Raw genomic sequence first — 23,330 nt, 5'->3', positions numbered from 1 at the left:
AGAAGCTTCAGGAATGTGGTAGGAGAGGGAGTAGTGAGCCTCTGCGTCTTTGCTTCTGAGAGTCTGTTTTCACTCCCTGTGCATTCTTACCAGCAGCCGGAGAGGAAGGGACGGGGAGGGCAGGTTGGGTCTTTATTGAGATTCTCACCCTGGGCCAGGCGTGGAGGTGACTCTGGGCTTGTAAGGGAGGCGTCTTGGATGTATGAGAAACCAGCAGGATCTGTCTTCCCAGCCTGGGGCACAGAATGAAGTCACATTCCTTTCATGTCTAAGTTCATTGTCTCTCCACCCCCATCCTGCTATCCTTTCTCCTTTCTCCCATCCTCCTGTCATGGGCGCCATCTCTCAGGGGATGCTCATCCCGTCCAGGGGTCAACCTTGGTCACCACTGCCTCCAGCAGGAGACCAGAAAACCTTCTGTCTGCATCCGCTGAAGAACTCGTTTGCACTTTTGCCAGAATCTGCAGAGCAGGAGCCCAGGTTAGCCACTTCCAGAAGACGTCAGTGTCAAGGGGCCACAAGCAGTGTTGGTCCGGCTTTTGCTTCTCCAGCGGGAGGGCAGAAGGGGGAGTTTCTCTTCTCCTGGCAGCTTGTGCTCAGCTCTGCACCGCTTGGGCCCGGCCTCCAGGGGCCCCAGCACCACTCAATGGCGTCACCAAGTCACTCTTAACCAGGGACGAGGACATTTATTGCAAGGGCGGACTCTCCCTGGTGGTCCACTCACAGTGCTTGGTGTGGAGCCTGGGGCGTGGTGCGCCCTCACTGAAGGATGGTTGCTGCTGCCTCTGTTGGTCAGAGCTGGAGAGGGAGAAGGCCTGGAGGTGCAGAACAAGGCCCCCCATCCCAGACAGCGAGCCAGCCGTAGTCTGTGACCTGCTCTCCGGTTATGCTCTGGGTTCACCTGCTTTTTGTGACCCCAAGTCCCTGGTGATGTCTTGCTGAAAGATCCAGCTGTTGCTTGAGTTGTAAAGAACATGGTCCAGGTTTGGAGCCGAGCATCTGTTCACAGGGGAGGGAGCCTCACCCTCAGCTTGTAATGATGCCGAGGGGACGCTGCAATTAGCAAGATCCCCAAAGGGAAGGGGATCTGGGGAGGAAGGGAAGACTCTAGGGTCCAGTGGGCCTGAGGTGAACCCTCCTACACTAGCTTGTTTTTACTGTTAGGAAGGAGGATGCGTCCCATCCATTAGCTGCTAAGAACCCCTGCGAGAGCCTGCTCTGGGGAAGGCAGTACTGTGCACATCAAACAGCTAGGGCAGCAGAGGCCACTTGTTTGCATCGGATCTCACAGGCGGATGGATGGGAGGCAGAGCTGAGATCGGAAGCCAGTGTCATGTGCCTGAAGCCCCTACTTCTTTGTTTTTTTTTCCTTAAGTTTATCTACTTGGAGAGAGACAGAGCATGCCTGTGGGGGAGGGGCAGAGAGAGAGAGAAGGAGAGAGAGAATCCGAGCAGACAATGCAGAGCCTGATGCAGGGCTGGAACCCACGAGCCCGTGAGATCCTGCCCTGAGCCAAAATCAAGAGTCGGACGCTCAACCGGCTGAGCCACCCAGGCTCCCCGTTCCTGCTTCTTTCTTAAGACGCTATACGGTCTCACATCAGGCCCCACGGGTGGCATCTTCATGGCATCGGAATGATTCTTATTTGGGTATCCTAAAATCTAATTTCTTGCAAGGTCAAGTCAAAATACGAACGATTGATACAGAATATAAATGTCCAAACAGTACAGTGGATTTATAAAGATTTTATGCTCTCTTTAGGTATGGCTGATTTTCGGAAGTTTTTTGCAAAAGCAAAGCACATAGTCGTCATTTCGGGGGCTGGCGTTAGTGCTGAAAGTGGGGTTCCGACCTTCAGAGGAGCTGGGGGCTATTGGAGAACATGGCAAGCTCAGGTGAGTGATGTTTCCAGAATACCGAGAGGTTCTACTGAAGGAAGCACAGTTTGACTCAGAGCCTGATGCCTGGCCCAGAGGGAAAAAAGATTTGAAATTGACCATGACTCTTGTCCTTATTCATTTTGGCCTCAACACAAAGTCTGTATGATTAGGGTCTCAGGCATAAGCAAAGCAGCCACTTTCCTTACTTTGTAGATATGTACAGATCTCATTTATTCGTGTAACAATTTCGATTTCTTCTCGAACTTAAAGTGGAATCAGAAAAGTCGTGCTAAGCATAGCTCATTACTTTTCTATAGATCTTGAAATTAAGTATTAACACAGTTCTTAAGTGTATTTATTTATTTTGAAAGAGACAAAGGTAGCACGAGTGGGGGAGGGGCAAGGAAAGAAGGGGAGAGAGAGAATCCAAAGCAGGCTCCACACTGTCCGTTCATAACCCGACGTGGGGCTGGAACTCCCGAACCGTGAGATCATGACTTGAGCTGAAACCAAGAGTCAGATGCTTAACTGACTGAGCCACCCAGGCACCCCAAGTATTACAAATTTTTAAAGTTCCTGTGAACTTTCATGTTTGAAACCAAAGTTGCAGTTTTGAAAGCTTAGGGTTCGACGTTTAAAAACTTTATACGGGGGCGCCTGGGTGGCTCAGTCGGTTAAGCGTCCGACTTCGGCTCAGGTCATGATCTCGCGGTCCGTGAGTTCGAGCCCCGCGTTGGGCTCTGGGCTGATGGCTCAGAGCCTGGAGCCTGCTTCCGATTCTGTGTCTCCCTCTCTCTCTGCCCCTCCACCGTTCATGCTCTGTCTCTCTCTGTCTCGAAAATAAATAAAAACATTAAAAAAAAAACTTTATACGAAGGCCATTAGAATGGAAACTATGGGCACGGACTTTTTAAAAACAGACTTGTATTATGGTATAATATACAGATGACCCTCAAACCACACAGGTTTGAACTGTGCAGATCCACCTACGTGCGGATTTTTTTTATACGTACCGTAAAACTTTTTAGAGATTTGCGACAGTTTGAAAAAACTCTCACATGAGCCCCGTAACCTAGACATTTCTAAAAATCTAAGACAAAGTTAGGCATGTCGTGAATGCATAAAATACATGTGGATACCAGTCTGTCTTTTATCATTTACTACCATTCAAATTTATTGCAAAAAGAAGAATTTGCCAGAACTTAGGCACGCAAATGCAGAGCCTATATGGTGCCATTCGTAGTCTAGAGCAACGTAAACACATGTGAAGATACAGTGTTAAATCATAACCACGTAAAACTAACTGCAGTGCACACGGTACCTCTGTAGTGATTTCGTAGCCACCTCCTGTGGCTGTTGCCGTGAGCTCACGTGTTGCGAATATCTGCTTAAAATATGGTGTGACACAGGATGTCTGGGTGGCCCAGGTGGTTAAGTGATCAACTCTTGATTTTGGCTCAGGTCACGATCTCACAGTTCGTGGATCCGAGCCCCCTGTTGGGCTCTGCACCGACGGTACAGAGCCTGCTTGGGATCCTCTCTCTCTCTCTCTCTCTCTCTCTCTCTCTCTCTCACTCTCACTCTCTGTCCCTCCCCCACTCATGCTCTGTCTCTCCCTGTATCAAAAATAAATAAAACACTAAAAAATTTTTAAAGAAAAGAAAAAATAAAAGGAAATTCATGAAGCCATTGCTGTAGCTATACCAGCAGGTGCAAAAACCTTGCACTTTGGATGAAATATGTTTGTATCTCATATTGAAAATGCAGCTTTAGGGCGCCTGGGTGGCTCAGTCAGTTAAGCATCTGACTCTTGATCTCAGCTAGGTCATGATCTCACAGTTTGTGGGTTTGAGCCCCGCCATCGGGCTCCACGCTGACAGTTCGAAGCCTGCTCCGGATTCTCTCTCTCTCTCCCCCTCTCTCTGCCCCTCACCCGCTCGTACTTGCTCGCTCTCAAAAATAAATAAATAAACATTAAAAAAAAAAAAGAAAACGCAGCTTCTATACGGTTTCAGGATTGCCGTAAGAAAGGCATACCTGTGGACTAAGCTGATTCGGGAGAAAGTGACATCATTCTATGACAACTTAGAGCACAAAGAAAGCAAAGGACCTAAAGCTGGAGACTTTAGTGCAGGAGATGGTTTGATAACCTCAGAAAGGGGTTTGGCTTTAAAAAATGCCAAGGTCGGGGTGCCTGGGTGGCTCGGTTGAGCGTCCACCTTGGGCCGACGTCATGATCTCAGGGTTCGTGAGTTCGAGCCCTGCGTCAGGCTCTGTGCTGACAGCTCAGAGACTGGAGCCTGCTTTGGATTCTGTCTCCCTCTCTCTCTGCCCCTCCCACTCACATTCTGTCTCTCTCTCAAAAATAAATTAACGGAAGCAGCTTCTGTCAACCAAGAGGCAACAGACAAGTTCCCGGATGCCGTTAAGAGAATCATTGAGGAGAAAGGATGTCTGCCCAAACAGGTTTTTAACATAGACGAAAGTGCCCTATTCTAGGGGAAAAAATGCTACAAAAAACATTTACTAGTAAGAAAGAGAAGTGATCGCCAGGATTTAAAGCCAGAAGGGATAAGCTAACTCTATGGTTTTGTACAAACGCAGTTGGGTTTCTGATCAGACAGCCCTTCTCTAGAGAGCCGCTAACCCCCAAGTTCTGAAGGGAGAATATAAATATTTTCCTGTCTTTATCTTGTACAAGAAGAAGGCCTGGACACCAAGAATCCTTTTTCTGGGTGGGTCCCTGATGAAGTATCTTTGATTTCAGACGGTACCCTGTCCCAGAACCCTGTGAGTCCAACACCGAAGGCTTCAAACTGATCTCCTCACCTCCAAACACAGCGTCTCTAATTTAGCCTCTAGATCAGGGGTCAGAAGGACCTTTAATGCTCACGACACACGGTGTCCTATGGAAAGGATTGTCAACGCTGTGGAAGGGAACCCCAACAGAGAGCGTCACAGAAGTCTGGAAGGATTTCACCAGAAGGTGCCATTGTCGTTACAGAAAAAAGCCGTGAGAGCCACCAAGCCCGAAACAATAAATTCCTGTTGGAGAAAAGTCCAGACGTCGTGTGTGACTTCTTGGGATTTATCACGCAGCCCGTCGGGGAAACCATGAGAAAGATTATGGCTCTGGCAAAAATGGTGGAGGGGCGAGAGGGAGGTGAAGGGTTTTAAGATCCGGATCTTGGAGAAATTCGAGCGCTAAAGACACACGCCAGAGGCACCCACAGGAGTCGACGTGATGGAGGTGAGAGCCTTGGAACCAGTGCCAGACAACGAGGACGAAGATGCAAAAGCAGCTCAGGAGACAAACTGATGTTAGACAGTCTGGCAAAAGTGTTCTGATGATCCGGATGTGGGACTTGAACTCACCAACCATGAGACCATGACCTGAGCTGAGATCGCGAGTTGGACACTCTACCAGCTGAGCTACCCAGGCGCCCCTTGACTTCTTTTACGAGACGGACTTGGGCACTGTCCCTAAAGCAAATGGTGGAGGAAGAATTGCTTCTGTATGGGACCATTTTGAGAGAAATGAAAAGGCAAAAAAGTTGGGCAGAGATTGCGATGTATTTCTGCGAAGTCACACCCAGTGTGCCTGCCTCTCCAGCCTCCCCTTCCACCTCCCCCACCGCTCCCTCCCCTGATGCCGCTGGGACAGCAAGACCCCCCCGTCCTCCTCCCCCGCCCCGGCCTTCTGGAAGGCAATGAGGATGGAGACTTTATGATGACCCGCTTCCACTTAGTGAATAATAAATGATCATCGCGCCACACAGTTGATAAGCCGGCCCGTCGTGCATGCGTGTGTCTTCGTGTGAGAACCTCATAACCGTAGGGCTCAGACCATAGGAGGTGTCTTGTGTCGTGCCCGTTATCACCCAAGAATTCATCGTGTACGCCATCCTGTGTTCACTTGCATGGAAGTGCATCACCCACCCGTACGGAGGCATAAAGTGAGTGATAGTTAACATGAGGTTCCTAAGGTGTTAGTTTTCTCACGGTTCTCGAACGCTGCTTTTGAAGAATTACGGTACACTACAGTGAGCGTCTCTTACAATTTGAGAAACCGTGTATCAACCTATCACCACAGGCAAGTGTTTGTTTTTTATTTTTTTTAATTTTTTTTTAACATTTATTTATTTTTGAGACAGAGAGAGACAGAGCATGAACAGGGGAGGGGCAGAGAGAGAGGGAGACACGGAATCAGAAGCAGGCTCCCGGCTCCGAGCCATCAGCACAGAGCCCGACGCGGGGCTCGAACTCACGGGCCGTGAGATCATGACCTGAGCTGAAGTCGGCCGCTTAACCGACTGAGCCACCCAGGTGCCCCACAAGTGGTTTTTTTTTTTTTAAAGTTAAGTGTTTCTAACACTGTGTTATGAATATGATTGTGATACCGTATGCCGTAAAGATGTTATAACCACTCACCCAGCGTATGGGCTAGCTACCGCGGAGCAATCGTATCCATTTCAGTTGTTGCTGCTGCTTCATTACTGACGTATGAATTGTGTTATGCGTGAATAAATACGAACTTTTCACATTGCCTTTTACGTGTTTTTTAATGTTTATTCATTTTGAGAGAGAGAGAGAGAGTGTGTGTGCACGAGCAAGGGAAGGGGAGAGAATCTCAAGCAGGCTTCACGCCCAGCATGGAGCCCAGTGTGGGGCTCGATCTCAGGACCATGAGATCATGACCTGAGCTCAGATCAAGAGTCTGATGCCTTAACCAACTGAGCCGCCCCAGTGCCCCTCTTTTATTTTTTGAGGTCTACCGTTAGTAATACATAGAGCATCTACAGTGTTTTGTATCATATATAAGAATATTGATGTAGATACTGACAGATGATTCACGCTGTGAATGGACAATGTACTTTGGGTATCGATACGTACAGTACTGTAAATGTATTTGCTCTCCCTTAGGATTTTCTTAATAGCATTTTCTTTTTTCTAGCATACCTTCTTGTAAGAATACATTATGCAATACACGTAACATGCAGAATGTGTGTTAATTGCCTGTTTATTTTATCAGTAAGGCTTCCAGTCAACAGTAGGCTGTTAGTAGTTAAGTTTGGGGGAATCAAAAGTTATACGCAAGATTTTTTAATGCACAGAGGTCGCTGCCCTTTACCCCCACGTTGTTCAAGGGTCAACTGTACGTACAATAAAATTCACCAGTTTGAAAGTGTGCCATTTAATGAGTTTTGACAAGTGTGCCCCGTAGCGTAGCCATGACCATGATCATGGGCCCAGAATATAACTTCAGGCCTTTTGCAGTCAGCCTCCTGCTCTCCTCCTGGCTCAGGAAATCCCAAGTTTTGGAGTGCAGGAAGTTTTGTCTGCCCTTTTTTTTTTTTTTAATGTTTATTTATTTATTTATTTATTTTGAGAGAGAGAGGGAGAGTGTGAGTGGGGGAGGGGCAGAGAGCTAGAGAACACAAGGGGGGGTGGTGGTGGGTGGAGACAGAGGCTCTGAAGCAGGCTCCCCGCTGACAGCAGAGAGCCCAACGCAGGGGGCTCAAACTCACGAACCTTGAGACCATGACCTGAGCTGAAATCAGACGCTGAACCGACTGAGCCCCCCAGGCACCCCCGTCTGTTTTACGCATTGCTCTATCCCCAGCTCCCGGAACTCTGGCACACGTGAGTGCTTGAGTTGGGTGAATGGAGGCCATCGTGCATAGTTATTTCAGTGCACGAATTCCACATTTCGTAGGTAGTTTCTTGTTAAATGAAGGGCTGATGAACCTGCCTTTCCTGCCCTATCACATGCCCCCGGCTGGCAGATGTTCAGGATGTTCTGTCGCCTCTCTGCTGCCCTCCAGGTGAGCCTGTGGCTGTAGCCGTGGGGATCGTTGCCTTAAGGATGAAGGAGTGGGGGAAGGAGGGCAGAGGGCCATTAGGGTCCCGGAAGAAAGAGGAGGCTCAGAAAGCAGCCGCTGAAGCTGAGAGGCAGGGGGTGAGGGGGCTCGGAGGGTCTCGGGGGGTGCTTTGAGAGGAGAGGATAGTCAGAAGTGTCAAAACAGCTCAGGGTTTGTGGGGAAGTACAGGGTGGATGTCGATGATCCACGGCGTAGATGTTTGTTCCCCATTCACTCCCCAAGTGAAGGCTGACACTGTTAGCAGGTGGAAGAGTGACCTTCGTAGGTAAAACGAAAGGCAGAACACCACCACCACCGCAATGAAGATCTAGAATGTTTCGGTCATTGCCAGAGGCTCCCTTTTGCCCTTTCCTCATAGGCTCGCAGCCCCAGACAACGACTACCCTTCTCTCTTTCACGGTAGATGAGACTCTTCTCTCCTAGAAGAGGGATCGTACTTTAAAAATATATTTTTATATATTCTGTTAATATGTGCACTGTTTTTTTTTTTTTTTTGAAGTTTATTTATTTTGAGAGTGAGAGTGGGAGAATGAGGGAGGAAGAGAGAGAAGGAGAGAATCCCAAGCAGGCCCCGCATTGTCAGCCCAGAGCCCGATGCAGGGCTCGAGCTCATGAACCTGCGATCGTGAGATGGTGACCCGAGCCGAAACCAAGCATCAGATGCTTGACCAACTGAGCCCCCGAGGCGCCCCTGTTCTTTCTGTGTGTAGTTGTGTGTGTGTGTGCGCGGAGCCATAATTATAGTTATAAAGAACTGAGTTTGTCAACTGTGGCCATCATCAGTCGGGCATTTTGTATTTCACTTTTTTTCCTGCATCGATGCAAGGGACCTCATATGTTTTGGGACTCCATGAAAAAAGCAGATTCAACCTGAATTACTTTCTTCCACATTATTGCTTTACTTCCTGGTCATAACTTACTCGAGTGGAAAATGGGACAGGTTGCATTATCCCTGCCTTGTAAGTGGGGAAATGAAACGCAGTTTCTCCAAGGTCCCTTGTTGGTCCCAGGATTAGGACGGAGGCTGGCGCCCAGGCCCCTGTGCCCCGTCCGCCACACCGCGTGGGCTTAAGGCGGATGTGTTCCAGCTCGCTCCCCCCGGAAGCCGCCTGCCTCCACGTTCCAGAGCCTTAGTGCACCCTTCCTTCTCTGACTCCTGTCTCCTGTCTCACCCCCAGGACCTGGCCACCCCTCAGGCCTTTGCGCGAAACCCATCCCTGGTGTGGGAGTTCTACCACTACCGGCGGGAGGTGATGCTGAGCAAGGAACCGAACCCCGGGCACCTCGCCATCGCTGAATGTGAGGCCCGGCTGCGTGGGCAGGGCCGCCGGCTTGTGGTCATCACTCAAAACATCGATGAGCTGCACCGCAAGGCTGGCACCAAGAACCTTCTGGAAATCCACGGTGAGGTGCCCTCGCGTGGGGAGGGGAACCAGACTTCAAAACACGTGTCCTGCCATTTCCCACCTGGACCCACCGAACCACAGTCTGCATTTAGACAGGACACCCAGGCGTCTGGTGTGCGGGTCACACGGCAGAGACGCGAGTGCCCAGGGAGGCTGGCGGGAAAAGGGAAGTGTGGGCCATCGACCAACTTACGGCTTTGGCAGGAGCCGCCCGGGAAGACTCTGGCATTCCTGGGGGTGGCCGTTTCCTTTCCCCTCCTCCCCAGCTGGCCTGTCCCCTGAGGCTGAGCCTCTGCCCAGCTCTCAACAGATCAGTGACCAAGCCCGCCAGGTTTGTGACACCTGTGGAGTTTGTCTTACGTCCCGCTGGCTTCCCTCTGCCCTTGATGACACCGTCTCCCTCACGTCCTCTTTAATCCCCTCCCTCCTTTGAGCTCACCAAAAATCTCGTAAACTCATACAGTTTCGCATTTCATTCATACAAGAGCATAATCCCAAGGGCGTTTGTATTTAAGAGCCTACAAAACTTCCATCCCAAGCAACGCATTGCTAATTGTGGAATTTCCAGCAGTGGTGACCCAGGGGGGAATGGGGCTGGTTTCCTTGGGTATGCAGTGAAGTTGCCTATTTTTGCCTGGGATAACGGAAACCGAGCACTGTTCACTTGGGTCCCGTCCCTCTTTTGTGCCCTAGCCATAGTCAGCCACCTACTGACCTGGTGTCTTGTTGGCACCTTCTCCCGCTGGGTCTGGGCCACTGTCCATGCGGCTCCTCTCGTTTCTTTACACTATCAGAATGCAGGCGGTGTCTCTTGCCATGTAAAAATGTGTCAGATGGGGGTGTTAACACCTGTCTTGGTTGTTTAAGGATTAAATAAGACAATATGTACATATTATTAGTTGGGGCTTACGGGGTTGCAAGCGATAAGAACTCTCTTCTAATTTAGGTAAAAACAGGTGCGCCTGGGTGGCTCAGTTGGTTGAGCAGCCAACTTCGGCTCAGGTGATGATCTCACGGTCGGTGAGTTCGAGCCCTGCGTCGGGCTCTGTGCTGACAGCTCAGAGCCCGGAGCCTGCTTCGGATTCTGGGTCTCCCTCTCTCTCTGCCCCTTCCCTGCTCGCACTCTGTCTCTTTCTCTCTCTCTCTCTCTGCCTCTCTCTCTCTCTCTCTCAAAAATAAACATTCAAAAAAAATTCTGATTTAGGTAAAAAAAAGAAAGCCCCTTCTTTCATCAAACTAAAGATGCCACCAATTTTTAACATGTATCGTGTTTTCAGTGTGACCCTCGCAAAGGAAATAGTCTGCCTAAGCCATCATATTTTATTATCCCTGAGCATTGTTATTTTGCACTTACCGAAATGGCCTACTAAAACTTACATAGACACAGATTTTTAGAAACTGTATCACCCTTGCACATATAAAAAACAGTGAAATATAAAAATGCACATATGAAAATGAGTGAAATAAAGTGGTTAAGATACTTCTCACGTTCCAACTCTTTCAAATCACTTCTGAATGACTCCAAGGTGTCAGTGTTTTCCAGGCGTGTTTTCCAAGCATTTCCTAAGAGGCTGCTCCCCGCTCGTCTCCGGGTTCCCCTCCAAGCTGCTGACACACATCCTGGAAATCTGATATTGGGCCTTCCTGGATCGACACCAACAGGTGTCGGGGGGAATGTACTAGACAACAGCCCAAACTCGTTTTCTTCCCCCAAATGGCCCTTTGGTGGTTTGTGGGCTGAAACGTCCAGGGCTGGCCCTTGCCCCAGCAGTCCCTGGGGAATAACAGCCATGTCCCCACACGTTTCAGCCATCACTGTTCTCCTATAACAGGTGTGCCAGCGCAGGCTCTGACGGCCGCCTCACACCTGTCCTCTCGCCGGGTAGCGGTCATAGGACACATGCGATTTCAGAGATACTAACGTGGGGGAGAATGGCCTTGCCGAAATTGACAAAGTAGGGATGTTGTCTCACAGAACCCGGGAGTCCTGGGTTGGAGCTGATGTCGTGAGCAACAGTCTCTTCTTGCTCTGCCCCCCACCCCAGCTTTGTTGACTCTTTGAATAAAACCTCACTTCTCCCCGTGCATGCGGTCTGCCTCCGTGCGCCAGGCCAGTGAAGGGAGCTGTGGGCCGCTCTGGGCACCTTGCTTGGGTCACATACCTCCCTGTGACCGAAGGCCACTGCCAGAGGATTACGGTACCGTGATTGGACCAGTCGGGGGCGTGAGCCTAAGCTTGTATTTGGGGATGGGATTGACAGCTCCACCACTCAGGGGATAGAGGAGAGATGGCTCCCCGAGGAAGGAAAACTGGACAGAACGGAGCAGTGGACATCCACTCTGGTGCGTGGTGAACATTTAGTGAATCGTGGTCACCGTCGTTGCTTTAGCTCAATAAATGGGTTGCTAGTTTTAACAATTACTTGCTTCATTTGTTAGTTGCTTATGTATTTACTGAGCTGCTTTTGTAGAAAGACTCAAGATTTGTTGAGTCGACGGTAAGATTTTGCCAGTACATCCAACGTTTTGAGCCTTCGTCAGTCATGTACCTAGTAAACCACGCCCTTGGGTTGACACTGGCTTCATGTACCCTACTGACCACCTTCAAGTCCGCCTCAACATCAGGATCATTTGAGAGCTCCTTAATCATGCCATAAGTCATTTTATCTGTCTCTCTCCCTTCCAGATTACAAAATCCAGGAGGCAGATGTCCGTGGCTCAGTAGAACTGCGTGCCTTTGGATTTCCCTTGACACCTAGGGCAGGCCCATTTGTTGAAATGAACGAATAAAAACTAAATTCTGTTGCACCCCTTTAGACATGGAGACAATTCCTTCTAATTATGCTAAATAACGGTCTTGTTTAACTTGTGTTTTTCAGGTAGCTTATTTAAAACCCGATGTACCTCTTGTGGAGTTGTGGCGGAGAATTACAAGAGTCCCATTTGTCCAGCTTTATTGGGAAAAGGGTAATGACACTGCCCTACGGAATGGGTGTACTTTGTTTTCTCTTTTAAGTTGAACATAAACGGAAGGAAATTGAACAGTAGCCTAAGATTCCTGTGGATAGTTACGAGAAATGAGACTAGATTACAGTACAGCCATAGGATAAAAGAACTATTTTGCTCAAAATTTACAATGCTAAGTGAAAACCACAGGACCTAACTCTTATCTAATATGATCCAAACTTCATATTTAAACACATGCACGTGCACACACACACACACACACTCATGCAAACACACGCACACCCCATGTGGGTATACCTGGTATATAGATAACAGACCAGAAGAAAAGACAACAAAATATTAACAGTGATTATCAAGAATAGTGGGGTTAAAATCACTGGGTGTTAACTGTTTGGTATCTGCCCTTCTGGTACCCTTCTTTTTTTTTTTTTTTTTAATTTTTTTTTTTTTTTTTAACATTTATTTATTTTTGAGACAGAGAGAGACAGAGCATGAACAGGGGAGGGGCAGAGAGAGAGGGAGACACAGAATCGGAAGCAGGCTCCAGGCTCTGAGCCATCAGCCCAGAGCCCGACGCGGGGCTCGAACTCGTGGACCGCGAGATCGTGACCTGAGCCGAAGTCGGATGCTTAACCGACCGAGCCACCCGGGTGCCCCCTTCCAGTACCCTTCTAAGTCAGCTTGTATTAACTATGAGTTTGGGAGCTGTATACCGCCAGGCGAATATACAGACTCACGTTATGTTTTCTCTCTGTTCTTTGATTATACCAATGTCATTGTTTCTTTACTAACATCACTTACTCCAGGGCTCCGGAACCTGAAGCTCAGGATGCCAGAATCCCAGTGGAGAAACTTCCCCGGTGGGTAAAACTCTCTGATCCGTAGTTGGTTTTTCAGATTGAAATTAAAAAAAAAAAAACAATCAAAATCTAAGTTCATTTGCTGAGATGCCTCTTAAGTGCACAAATGCAGCCGGACGGGGGCCAAAGGTTGAAGGTGAACCACCCCAGGGCGAGGAGAACCACTCCCTTCCCGTCCCTTTTTTGCTTTGCACTGTCCCTTTTTGCTTTGCACTGTGGTGGGATAATTTGAGGCCTGGAAGGGTTCTGGAGCTGTTATGCCCCAGCTGCTTACCCGGTGCTTACGAAGCGTAGAGGCGGACGTCTTGTGAAAATGTTAGCTGCAATCATCTTCATTCTCCTCCTTGTCGTGTGTTATTAACCCAGGGCAAAGGAGGCAGTAAAAGGTCTCACAAAAGTGAAATTATAGGACCAAACAGGATTTTTGTAGATAAAAAAAAAAAGAAAAGGAAAGCCCTAGAGAAAGTTTTTTGTGTCAGTTTTTCTTTTTTTTTTTTTTTTATTTTAAAAAAAAAAATTTTTTTTTTAATGTTTTTATTCATTTTTGAGACAGAGAGAGACAGAGCATGAACGGGGGAGGGTCAGAGAGAGGGAGACACAGAATCTGAAACAGGCTCCGGGCTCTGAGCTGTCAGCACAGGGGCCCGATGCGGGGCTTGAACTCACGGACCGCGAGATCGTGACCTGAGCCGAAGTCGGCGCTCAACCGACTGAGCCACCCAGGCACCCCTGTGTCGGTTTTTCAAAAGCAGACGTTACAACGGCATTTCCCAAAGTGTTCTTAGAACACTCGATCCATGTGATGTTGATGGACGTTACTTTGAAAATGATGTTATGTGTTCAAATACATATGGAAACCGTAGAGTAAACAAATTTGAAGTATGTTTGCTTTACTGCAGGACTTCTCAGAGCATTTAATACACCAAAGTACACTGTTCTTTATTATTTTTTTTTAATTTTTTTTTTAATGTTTATTTATTTTTGAGACAGAGAGAGACAGAGCATGAATGGGGGAGGGTCAGAGAGAGAGGGAGACGCAGAATCCGAAACAGGCTCCAGGCTCTGAGCTGTCAGCACAGAGCCTGATGCGGGGCTCGAACTCACAGACCGTGAGATCATGACCTGAGCCGAAGTCGGATGCTTAACCGACTGAGCCACCCAGGCGCCCCTGTTCTTTAAAGAATAGTTATCATTTGTGAATATTTCACTAGTTTATTTAACCACAGAACCCTATTTGTTATTCTTTTCAACGTTTTTTAATTTAAGTGTTTTATTTACTTATTTTGAGAAGACAGAGAAAGGATGAGAGTGAGTGGGGGAGGGGCAGAAAGAGAGGGAGAAAGAGGATCCCAAGCAGGCTCTGGGCTCTTAGTGTGGAGCCTGACGCGGGGCTCGATGCCATGACCCTGAGATGATGACCTACCTGAGCTGAAATCAAGAGCTGGGTGCTCAACCGACAGAGCCACCCAGGCGCCCCAGAACCCTATTTATTATTCTTAAGAAGGGTTTTTATTACTGAATTCTAAAGTTTGATCTAAAACAATAGGGAATCGTGGGCAGTTCTTGAGAAGATTATTTATGATGAAAGTGAGGTTTGGGAAGTTGTTGTAGAAGGTCTACGTAAGATGACCCACAGGCAGTAGGGAGTGGAAGAAGAGGAAGGTGGCGAACTTGGCCGTGGCGAGGGCAAGAGAAAGGTGAATCTGAGGGAAAGTGAAAGGGGGACACAGATGCGACTAGCAGGTGGCTGGTGTGTTCGAGGCAGGGCTGAGCCTGGTTCCTCCCGGCTGCCATGCTGAAGAGTGCGATGACGTAGCTGGGAAAGGGAAAGCTGTGGTTAAAACCCCACATCCAGCTGAGTCCATGTTGAAGATCATTTGGCTTCATCCGAGAATCATGGATCGGACAGCATCCCACGTAGCAGACAGAAGCTCCAAGGAGCTGCGCACAATGGAAGACGTTTATAGGTGGAAGAGGCAGGGCGAGGAAGTTCTTCGGGCAAAGAGGGAATTGTTTCGGGCAAGGTCACCTTCCTTCTGGGGACCCAAGGGGTGTTTCAGGCGGGTTACCCCACTAGTGCCGACCAGGTGGCTCCAGATTGACTGGTTAAAGACCACAGGCCCTGGAGAGGCTGGGTGTACAGCTAGGTTAGGTACTAGGTCTTGGTTTGCTGATATGGGGCTTAGCCCACGGGACTCCATTTTGGGCCTGTGGTCTCTCTTTTTTAACACGGTTTAGAAAGAGAATGGTAAGGTTGGCCGAAACACATCTGTCAACATATCAGCCCAGTGCATCCGGACAAAATGAAAGCTTTAGAAGGGCCTGAATATTCAGAATAAGCTCACATGGTCTGGAAGGGGAGGGAGGGAGGATAACAAGGAAGAGGGCGACAGACTTGATTTGGGGTAGCCCCTAGCCTTCCTCTGATCCAGTGGGGCAGATCTTCTGGCAGGGCAGGTGTTGGGGTTGGGTGAAGGATAATGTTCCCACAGGTGCGAAGAGGCAGGGTGCGAGGGCCTGCTGCGACCCCACGTGGTGTGGTTTGGCGAAAACCTGGATCCTGCCATTCTGGAGGAGGTTGACAGAGAGCTGACCCTCTGTGACTTATGTCTAGTGGTAAGTCATGCCCTCCCCTGATCCTCGAGATTTTCCGGAACACCAGGACTGGGGTGGAGTTTGTTGTGTTTTTTTTATCTTCCCTTCCTTCCCTCTCTCTTCCCTTTCCTTCCTTCCTCCTCTTCCTACTGTGTGTGTTGAGAGGTTTTGTACCCTACAGAAGAATTAAGAAACAACGAATACGAATTGATCGTAAATGTGAAACTGCGGAAGACCATGTCTTGGGCTTTGCAAAGACACTCCCCTCCTGCCAAAAATAATGAAAAGAGCATGTTATTGGTTCTGATTTTGAAAGTAATACATGTTCATTATTACATTTGAGAAAACACAAAGAAGTGTAAAATTATAAGGAGGAAATTAGAAATCACCAATGATTCTGCCATCCAAAAATAGCCACTGTTCATTTTAGTGTATTTTTTCCTAGATCAGAGGTGAGAAACTGTGGCCGGTGGGCCAGATCTAGGCTGCCACTTGTTTTTGTAAATAAAGTTTTATTGGAACACAACCATGCCCATTCTTCTATGTATCGTGTATGGCTGCTTTCACACTCCAATGGCAGAGTTGACTATTTGTGATGGAGACTGTATGGCTTATAAATCCTAAAAATATTACTATATGGCCCTTCCCAGAAAAACATTTCCCTACTCCTGGTCTAGACCTTTTATTGTGCAGATGTATACATATGGTTAAAAATTCAAAAGTGGGTTCATACTGTATGTTCTGCTTTGAAACAACTTTATTCATGTAGCGATTCACCGGGCATATTCCGTGTCAGTACATCCACAAATCTGTATCATCTTTTCATTGGCGGCATGGTATTCTGTTGCATGGATATACAATGATATATTTAACCAATCCTCCATTGTCGGCCATTTAGGCCATTTCACATTTTGATATTTTCAATAATGCTGTAGTGAATATTCTTTTTTTGTTGTTAATTAAAAAAAATTTTTTTTTAACGTTTATTCATTTTTGAGAGACAGAGAGAGACAGAGCATGAGTGGGGAAGGGGCAGGGAGAGAGGGAGACACAGAATCCGAAGCAGGCTCCAGGCTCCGAGCCATCAGCACAGAGCCTGATGCGGGGCTCGAACCCACCAACTGCGAGATCATGACCTGAGCCGAACTCGGACGCTCAGCCGACTGAGCCACCCAGGCGCCCCTGTTGTTAATTTTTTTTTAACACTTACTCATTTTTGAGAGACAGAGCGAGCGTGAGTGGGGGAGGGGCAGGATCTGAAGCAGGCTCCAGACTCCGAGCTGTCAGCACGGAGCCCGATGCAGGGCTCGAACTCACGAACTGCGAGATCATGACCTGAGCCGAAGTCAGACACTTAACTGACTGAGCCACCCAGGCTCCCCTGTAGTGACTATTCTTAGTCATAACTCCTCGCATACTCTTCAAATCATTTCCTTGGGACATATTTCCTAGAAATGGAATGAATTAGACAGAGGGTGTGCATATTTCCGAGTTTCCTTAACACATCTTTAAAAGCAGAAGCACTTTCTCATGGGTACACATTCATTCAGCCAGTATTTATTGAGTGCACCCCAATGTTTCAGTGTCTGTTCATCACCAGTGCTTAAATGAGAAAACCTGGTTTGTACAACATATTCTGGCCTTTCCATTCTTGTAAAGCACACTTATACATATGTATCTATAGGGAAAAACCTGAAAGGATGTATATCCAAATGTGAACAGTGGTTATCACAGGGTAGCGGGAGTATGAATAACGTGAGTATATTTTTTCTTTGCGTTTTCTAATGTTAAAAAAAAAAGAAAAAAGAAAAAAATGAACATGGATTATTGGCATTACTTCACAGAGCAGAGACAAAACCGAGCCCTTGATTCTCTCCATTTGTGCTCCCTTTTGCCTAGCACATTCTTCTAGTGATCAGCCGACAGGATGCCTCTTAACTCCCCATCTGTCCCTTGGAAGCTCTCCATCTGTTTCATCCAGCTAGCTTTCCTCATATCTTGCAACCCTAAAGTGGCCTGAGTTTATGTAAGGTTTTCTGGAAGATGTTTCCTCTCCCCGTAGTGTGGTCATTGGTCCGTTTCCATTTGTTTGCTTTGTAGGTGGGAACTTCCTCCGTGGTTTATCCTGCCGCCATGTTTGCCCCCCAGGTGTCTGCCCGCGGAGTGCCAGTGGCCGAATTCAACATGGAAACCACCCCAGCCACGAACAGATTCAGGTACAGGGACCAGGTGGGAGATGGACGGTGCTGAGCACGTTTAGACATGTTATCTAAACAGATGTCACCTATGGTTCTAATTAGAAAAAAAGAGAGAGAGAGAGAGAGAGATGGAGACACACAGAGTATATGTTTTCTAATTTGGTCGGTCGTTGCTTTGATGGAAGAACAAAATCTTCACTGTAGACCAAGGTAGCTATGTCTTTTTACAGGGAATTTGCCTTAGGGCTTTTGGGGTTCACATTTTGAAAGTTCTTCTTTGATTAGCGTTTTGAAAGTTCTTTGATTCCCTAGGCTTTGCTGTCATTCGTGTGTTTATGTGAGATTTAGTAATGGCATTTCGGTGTAGGCGAGTTGAATACCCAGCACAGCCGGGGAGATGCCCATACGCCCTCATCACTCTGTTCTCACTGCGCGGCGTCCTGGGTGAGCTCCTCTTTGGTCTCATTGCCAAATAATCGCCAGGTTGCCACGTATCCTCAATATTAGTACTTGGGGCCATGCCACGGTACTGATCCCTTCTTCCACACTGTGGAAAGTGAAGACCATCAGAGTATGTGTTTTGGGGGTTCTGTTTTGTCCTCCCCTTCCTTTTGCTTTCTTTTTTCACCCTGGCTGTTGTGTCTTCCCTTAGTTTATACATTTTTATCAGTCTGCTTAATTCCTTTCTAGAATAAGGTAGAACATGAAAAACTCTTAAAGAAATATGAATAAATGGAAAACGTCACTGAAACTTCTTTTTTTTTAAGTTTTTAATGTTTATTTATTTTGAGAGAGAGAGAGAGAGAGAGAGAATGAGTGGGGAAGGGGCAGAGAGAGAGGGAGACAGAATCTGAAGTAGGCTCCATCAGCAAAGAGCCCGACGCGGGGCTTGAACCCATGAACTGCGAGATCATGACCTGAGCCGAAGTCAGACGCTTAACTGACCGAGCCACCCAGGCGCTCCTGAAACTTCTTATCATTACTTCAGCCAATAGTTTTCACCTCAACAACATATTTTAAAAATACCGACGGGGGCGCCTGGGTGGCTCAGTTGGTTGAGCGTCCAAATTCATCTCCGGTCGTGATCTCACAGTTCATGAGTTCGAGCCCCGCGTCAGGCTCTGTGCTGATGGCTCAGAGCCTGGAGCCTGCTTCGGATTCTGTGCCTCCCTCTCTCTCTGCCCCAACCCACTTGCATTCTGTCTCTGTCTCAAAAATAAATAAACGTTAAAAAAATTAAAAAAAAAATACCAACGTGTGGGTACCACCCAGGAGGTTCTGATGTAATTGGCTTGAGGTGTAGCCTGGCCATCGTGATTTTTATCAGCTTCCTAGATGATTCTAATGTTCAGCCACAGTGAGAACCAGCATTCTGAGTCTTCATTGGGATAAAAATGTGCCACAGACTGTGTGACCGTCTTCAGGTGACTTGGCCGAATCTGGTCTCCTCCACGTCTTTTTAATCAGCTACGGTTTGTGTCCTTAGTCCACCTCTTCATTTGTGCATAAGTGGTAGGAACCAGGAAGACGTCCCTTTAAAAAACTGCCTTCGATTATAAAACTGATTCTTTGAAAACTCCCCAGGAGAAGAAATATAGAAGATGAGAATATGTGGAAGGACATTCACGTTCATGGACCAGACAAGTTAATATTGTTACTATGGCAGTGCTCCCCACCCTGATTTACAGATACCGCTAGTCTCTATCGAAATTGCGGCTGGCCTGTTTGCTAAAATTGGCAAGTTGGTCCCAAAATTCATACGGAAATGCAGGGGACCCAGAATAGCCGAAACAAAAAGAATGAAGTTGAAAAACTCACGCTTTGCAGTTTGGAAAGTTACCACGAAGTTACAGTTACGCAGACCGCGTGGCGCTGGCCTGCAGATGGGCACATAGGTTAGCGGAACAGAATCGCGAGTCCAGAAATATACATAGGTTAGCGGAACAGAATCGCGAGTCCAGAAATACACTAGGTTAACGGAAAAGAATCGAGAGTCCAGTCAGCGTATGGCCAACTGATTTCTGGAAAGGGTATGAAGACAACTCAAGGAAAGGACAGTCTTTTTAACAAGTGGTGCTGGAACAGCTGGAGAGCCACCTGCAAAAGAAGGGACTGGGACTCTTTCATCACACCACCTGCAAAAATTAGCCCAAATGGGTCATAGACCTAGACATAAAAGCTAAAAATGTAAAATACTTAAATGAAAATATAGGAGTAAGTCTTTTTTGACCTTGAGTTAGTCAAAGCCCCCGTGATATGACTTCAAAAGCACAAGTAACACAAGAAAAATGGATAAATCAGGGGTGCCTGGGTGGCTCAGTCAAACATCCAACTCTTCCTTTTGTCTCAGGTCATGATCTCACGGTTCATGAGTTTGAGCCCTGCATTGCCCCACATTGGGCTCTGTGCTGACAGTGTGGAGCCTGCTTCGGATTCTCTTTTTCCCTCTCTCCTTGCCTCTCCGTCTTTTTCTCCTCTCTCAGAATAAATAAATAAACTTTTTTTAAAAAAATGGATAAATTGGACTCCATCAAGATTAAAAACCTCTGTACTTCAACGGACCCCATCCGCAAAGTGAAAAAGACAACCTACAGAATGGGAGAGAATATTTGCCGGTCTAATATTTGATATGGGACTTGCATCCAGCATATATAAAGAGCTCTCACAATTCAATAATAAAAAGACAAACAGTCCAATTTAGAAATGGACCAAAGATTTGAGTAGACGTTTCTCCAAATATGTACACATGGCCGAGAAGCATATTGAAATATGCTGAACATTATTAAAATTAGGGAAATGCAAATTAAAACCACCATGAGATACCACTTAACAACCACTAGAATGGGTATAATAATACAAAGTGTGTTTATATATATAATAAAACAAAGTAACAGGTGTTGAAGAAAGCGGACCTCTCACCTGTTGCCGGTAGAAATGTACAATAGTGCACCTGCTCCGGAAAACAGTCTGGCAGTTCCTCGAAAGGTTATATACAGAGTGAACATAGGATCCAGCAATTCTCTTAGGTAGATAGCCGAGAGAAATGAAAACATACATCTACTGGGGCGCCTGGGTGGCTCAGTCGGTTAAGCGTCCGACTTCGGCTCAGGTCATGATCTCATAGTTTGTGGGTTCGAGCCCTGCATTGGGCCCTGTGCTGTCAGTGCAGAGCCTGCTTTGGATCCTCTGCCTCCCTCTCTCTCTGCCCCTCCCCTGTTCTCGCGCTCTCTCTCTCAAAAGTAAATAAACATTAGGGAAAAAAGGGGCACCTGGGTGACTCACTCGGTTAAGCATTCAGCTCTTGGTTTTGGCTCAGGTCATGATCTCATGGTTTCATGAGTTTGAACACTACGTCGGGCTCTGTCCAGCCTGGGATTCTCGGTCTCCCCCTCTCTTTGCCCGTCTCCCACTCGTGCTGTCTCTGTCTTTCCCAAAATAAATTAAAAAAAAAAAAAGAAAAAGCAAGAATGATCCAAATGTCCTTCCGGTCCTCAACTGATTAGTGGAGAAACATAATTTGGTACATACGTATCAGGGAATATTATGCAGCCATGAAAAGAAATGAAATGCTGATCTGTGTTACAACACGAATGACCTTTGAAACATTCTAGTGGGTGAAAGAAGCCAGACACACAAGACCACACATCATATGATTCTGTTTATATGAGATACCTAGAAATCAACCGAGACTGGAGGTCGATGAGTGGTTGTCTAGGGTTAGGGCAGGGAGGAACGAGAAGTAACTATAAATGGAGACACGTTTCCTTTTGGGATGAGAAAAAATTGTCTAATGTGGATTGTGGTGATGGTCATATAATTCTGTGAATATACTAAAAAAAAAAAAACCACATTAAATTATATGTTTTAAACAGCTTATACGTGAGTTATATCTCAGTTAAGCTGTCCTGCTCAGAATTAAGTTATCTTCTAATGTATGCCCCGAAAAGTAGACATTGGACCTCTAACACGCGTTGTGGCATACACAGGTAGCAGCTGTGCTAGCCTGTAGCATTCTAAGAAGTGTCGGAGCAGGCAGCTCAGGCCTCTCGTCTGCTCGAAAGAACATCAGGGTGGCTCGGCGGCTTAAGTGTCCAACTTCGGCTCAGGTCACGACCTCACGGTTCACCAGTTCAAGTCCCGCGTCGGGCTCTGTGCCGACAGCTCGGAGCCTGGAGTCTGCTTCGGATTCTCTGTCTCCCCCGCTCTCTGCCCCTCCCCTGCTCGCATTCTGTCTCTCTCTCTCTCTCTCTCTCTCTCAAAAATAAATAAACATTAAAAAAAAAAATCAGTATTCTCCAAGAATGGGAAAGGACAAACTTTGTTTCCTTCTTTTTTTAAAAATTTATTTATTTGTTTGAGGTGGGGCTGGGGAAGGGCAGAGAGAGAATGAGAGAGAATCCCCAGCAGGCTCTGCGCCATCAGCACGGAGCCTGACTCGGGGCTTGATCCCACGAATTGCGAGATCATGACCTGAGCCCAAGTCAAGACCTTACCCCACTGAGCCAGCCGGGTGCCCTGGGATAAACTTTCTGAAGGAGGAAGGGAGCTCCGTCCCTAGTCCCTTTCTTCTAATGTGGTTTATTTTCAGTCCTATGATCTCCAGCTCACCTCTAAGAAGTATAAAGACTGAAAACAAAACCATCATGGTAGGAAAGTAACAAAATGCAGATGGGGGGGAGAAAAGAAGACAATAAAAGGAGAGTGTTTGCACAAGCCAAGGGCTGGCCTCTACCTTTCATGCCCCGGACTGACCGGCAGGGACTGGCAGGCATTGTGTGTGTCTTCGTGTGAGAGGAAATTGAACCTGCCAGTTGTCCCTGCAGGTTGAGAAGAGAATCGTGGCATATAATGATATCATTGCATAAGCTGGGCCTCCTAACACGACAGACCCGGTTCCGCCGCTGCTCCGTCTCGGCCAAAATCTTGGAAGCCTTGACCAAGTCTGACAAGCTACCCACTGACCAGCACCTACCACAAGAACCGCCTGCTGTTCGTTTGTTCCTCTGGCAGCTGAGGCTGGCTGTACCACCAAGTCTGGGAATTTTCCCAGATGGGTGTAACTGACGGGCGAAGACAGTCGTGCTTCTATCTAGGAGTCCTCAAAGGTGGCATTTAGGAGAGATGTAGGTGATCTTCTCACCCCTTCTCGGCTCTTCAAACGGGGAACCAGGGCTGGGGCGATCGAGTGTTTGAACACACAGCTCGACAAGGGCAGGATTTTCTCTTAACAGCTCACGCGTGATAGATTTTGGTTGGATTTGACTCTGGGTCGGTGCTCCGCAAACTGCCTCCCGTAGGCCAAATTCACCCGCCATCTGCATTTGTAAATAAAGTTTTATTGGCACTCAGCCGTGGCCCTGTGTTTACAGCAACGGAACTGGGTCGTTGCAACAGAGACCGTCTGGCCTAAAATATGCCTTCTCTGGCTCTTCACAGAGAAAGGCTTTGCCAACAACTACTGTAGGTTAATGAGAGAAACAAAAACTGGGATAATGTCTCCTTTTGGCCTAATTTTCCTTATTGCCTAAATAGGCGGGGCAG

General features: G+C 47.3%; 1 protein-coding gene and 1 long non-coding RNA gene across 9 annotated transcripts in view; both read left to right on the top strand.

Annotated features, from left to right (window-relative positions):
* SIRT5 (sirtuin 5) overlaps window positions 1-23,330 on the top strand; it is a 39,859-nt gene that overhangs the window by 8,800 nt on the left and 7,729 nt on the right. For 6 of the 8 annotated variants that reach the window (XM_060614776.3, XM_060614778.3, XM_060614775.3 and 3 more), the window contains 6 exons: window positions 1,763-1,896; window positions 8,942-9,167; window positions 12,049-12,136; window positions 12,943-12,996; window positions 15,489-15,612; window positions 17,692-17,807. In XM_060614776.3, the coding sequence (XP_060470759.1) occupies window positions 1,763-1,896; window positions 8,942-9,167; window positions 12,049-12,136; window positions 12,943-12,996; window positions 15,489-15,612; window positions 17,692-17,807 (742 nt within the window). The remainder of the gene's footprint in view (window positions 1-1,762; window positions 1,897-8,941; window positions 9,168-12,048; window positions 12,137-12,942; window positions 12,997-15,488; window positions 15,613-17,691; window positions 17,808-23,330) is intronic. The other 2 variants (XM_060614782.3, XM_060614783.3) reach the window with 2 other exon arrangements.
* On the top strand, window positions 4,678-6,428 carry LOC132666728 (uncharacterized). Its single transcript, XR_009604807.3, has 2 exons — window positions 4,678-5,978; window positions 6,220-6,428. It is a non-coding gene; the product is annotated as an uncharacterized LOC132666728 (long non-coding RNA).

This window comes from Panthera onca, chromosome B2 (assembly GCF_046562875.1).
Source record: "Panthera onca isolate mPanOnc1 chromosome B2, mPanOnc1 haplotype 2, whole genome shotgun sequence".
Taxonomy (NCBI): Eukaryota; Metazoa; Chordata; class Mammalia; order Carnivora; family Felidae; genus Panthera; species Panthera onca.
This window is presented reverse-complemented; position numbering and strand designations above follow the sequence as displayed.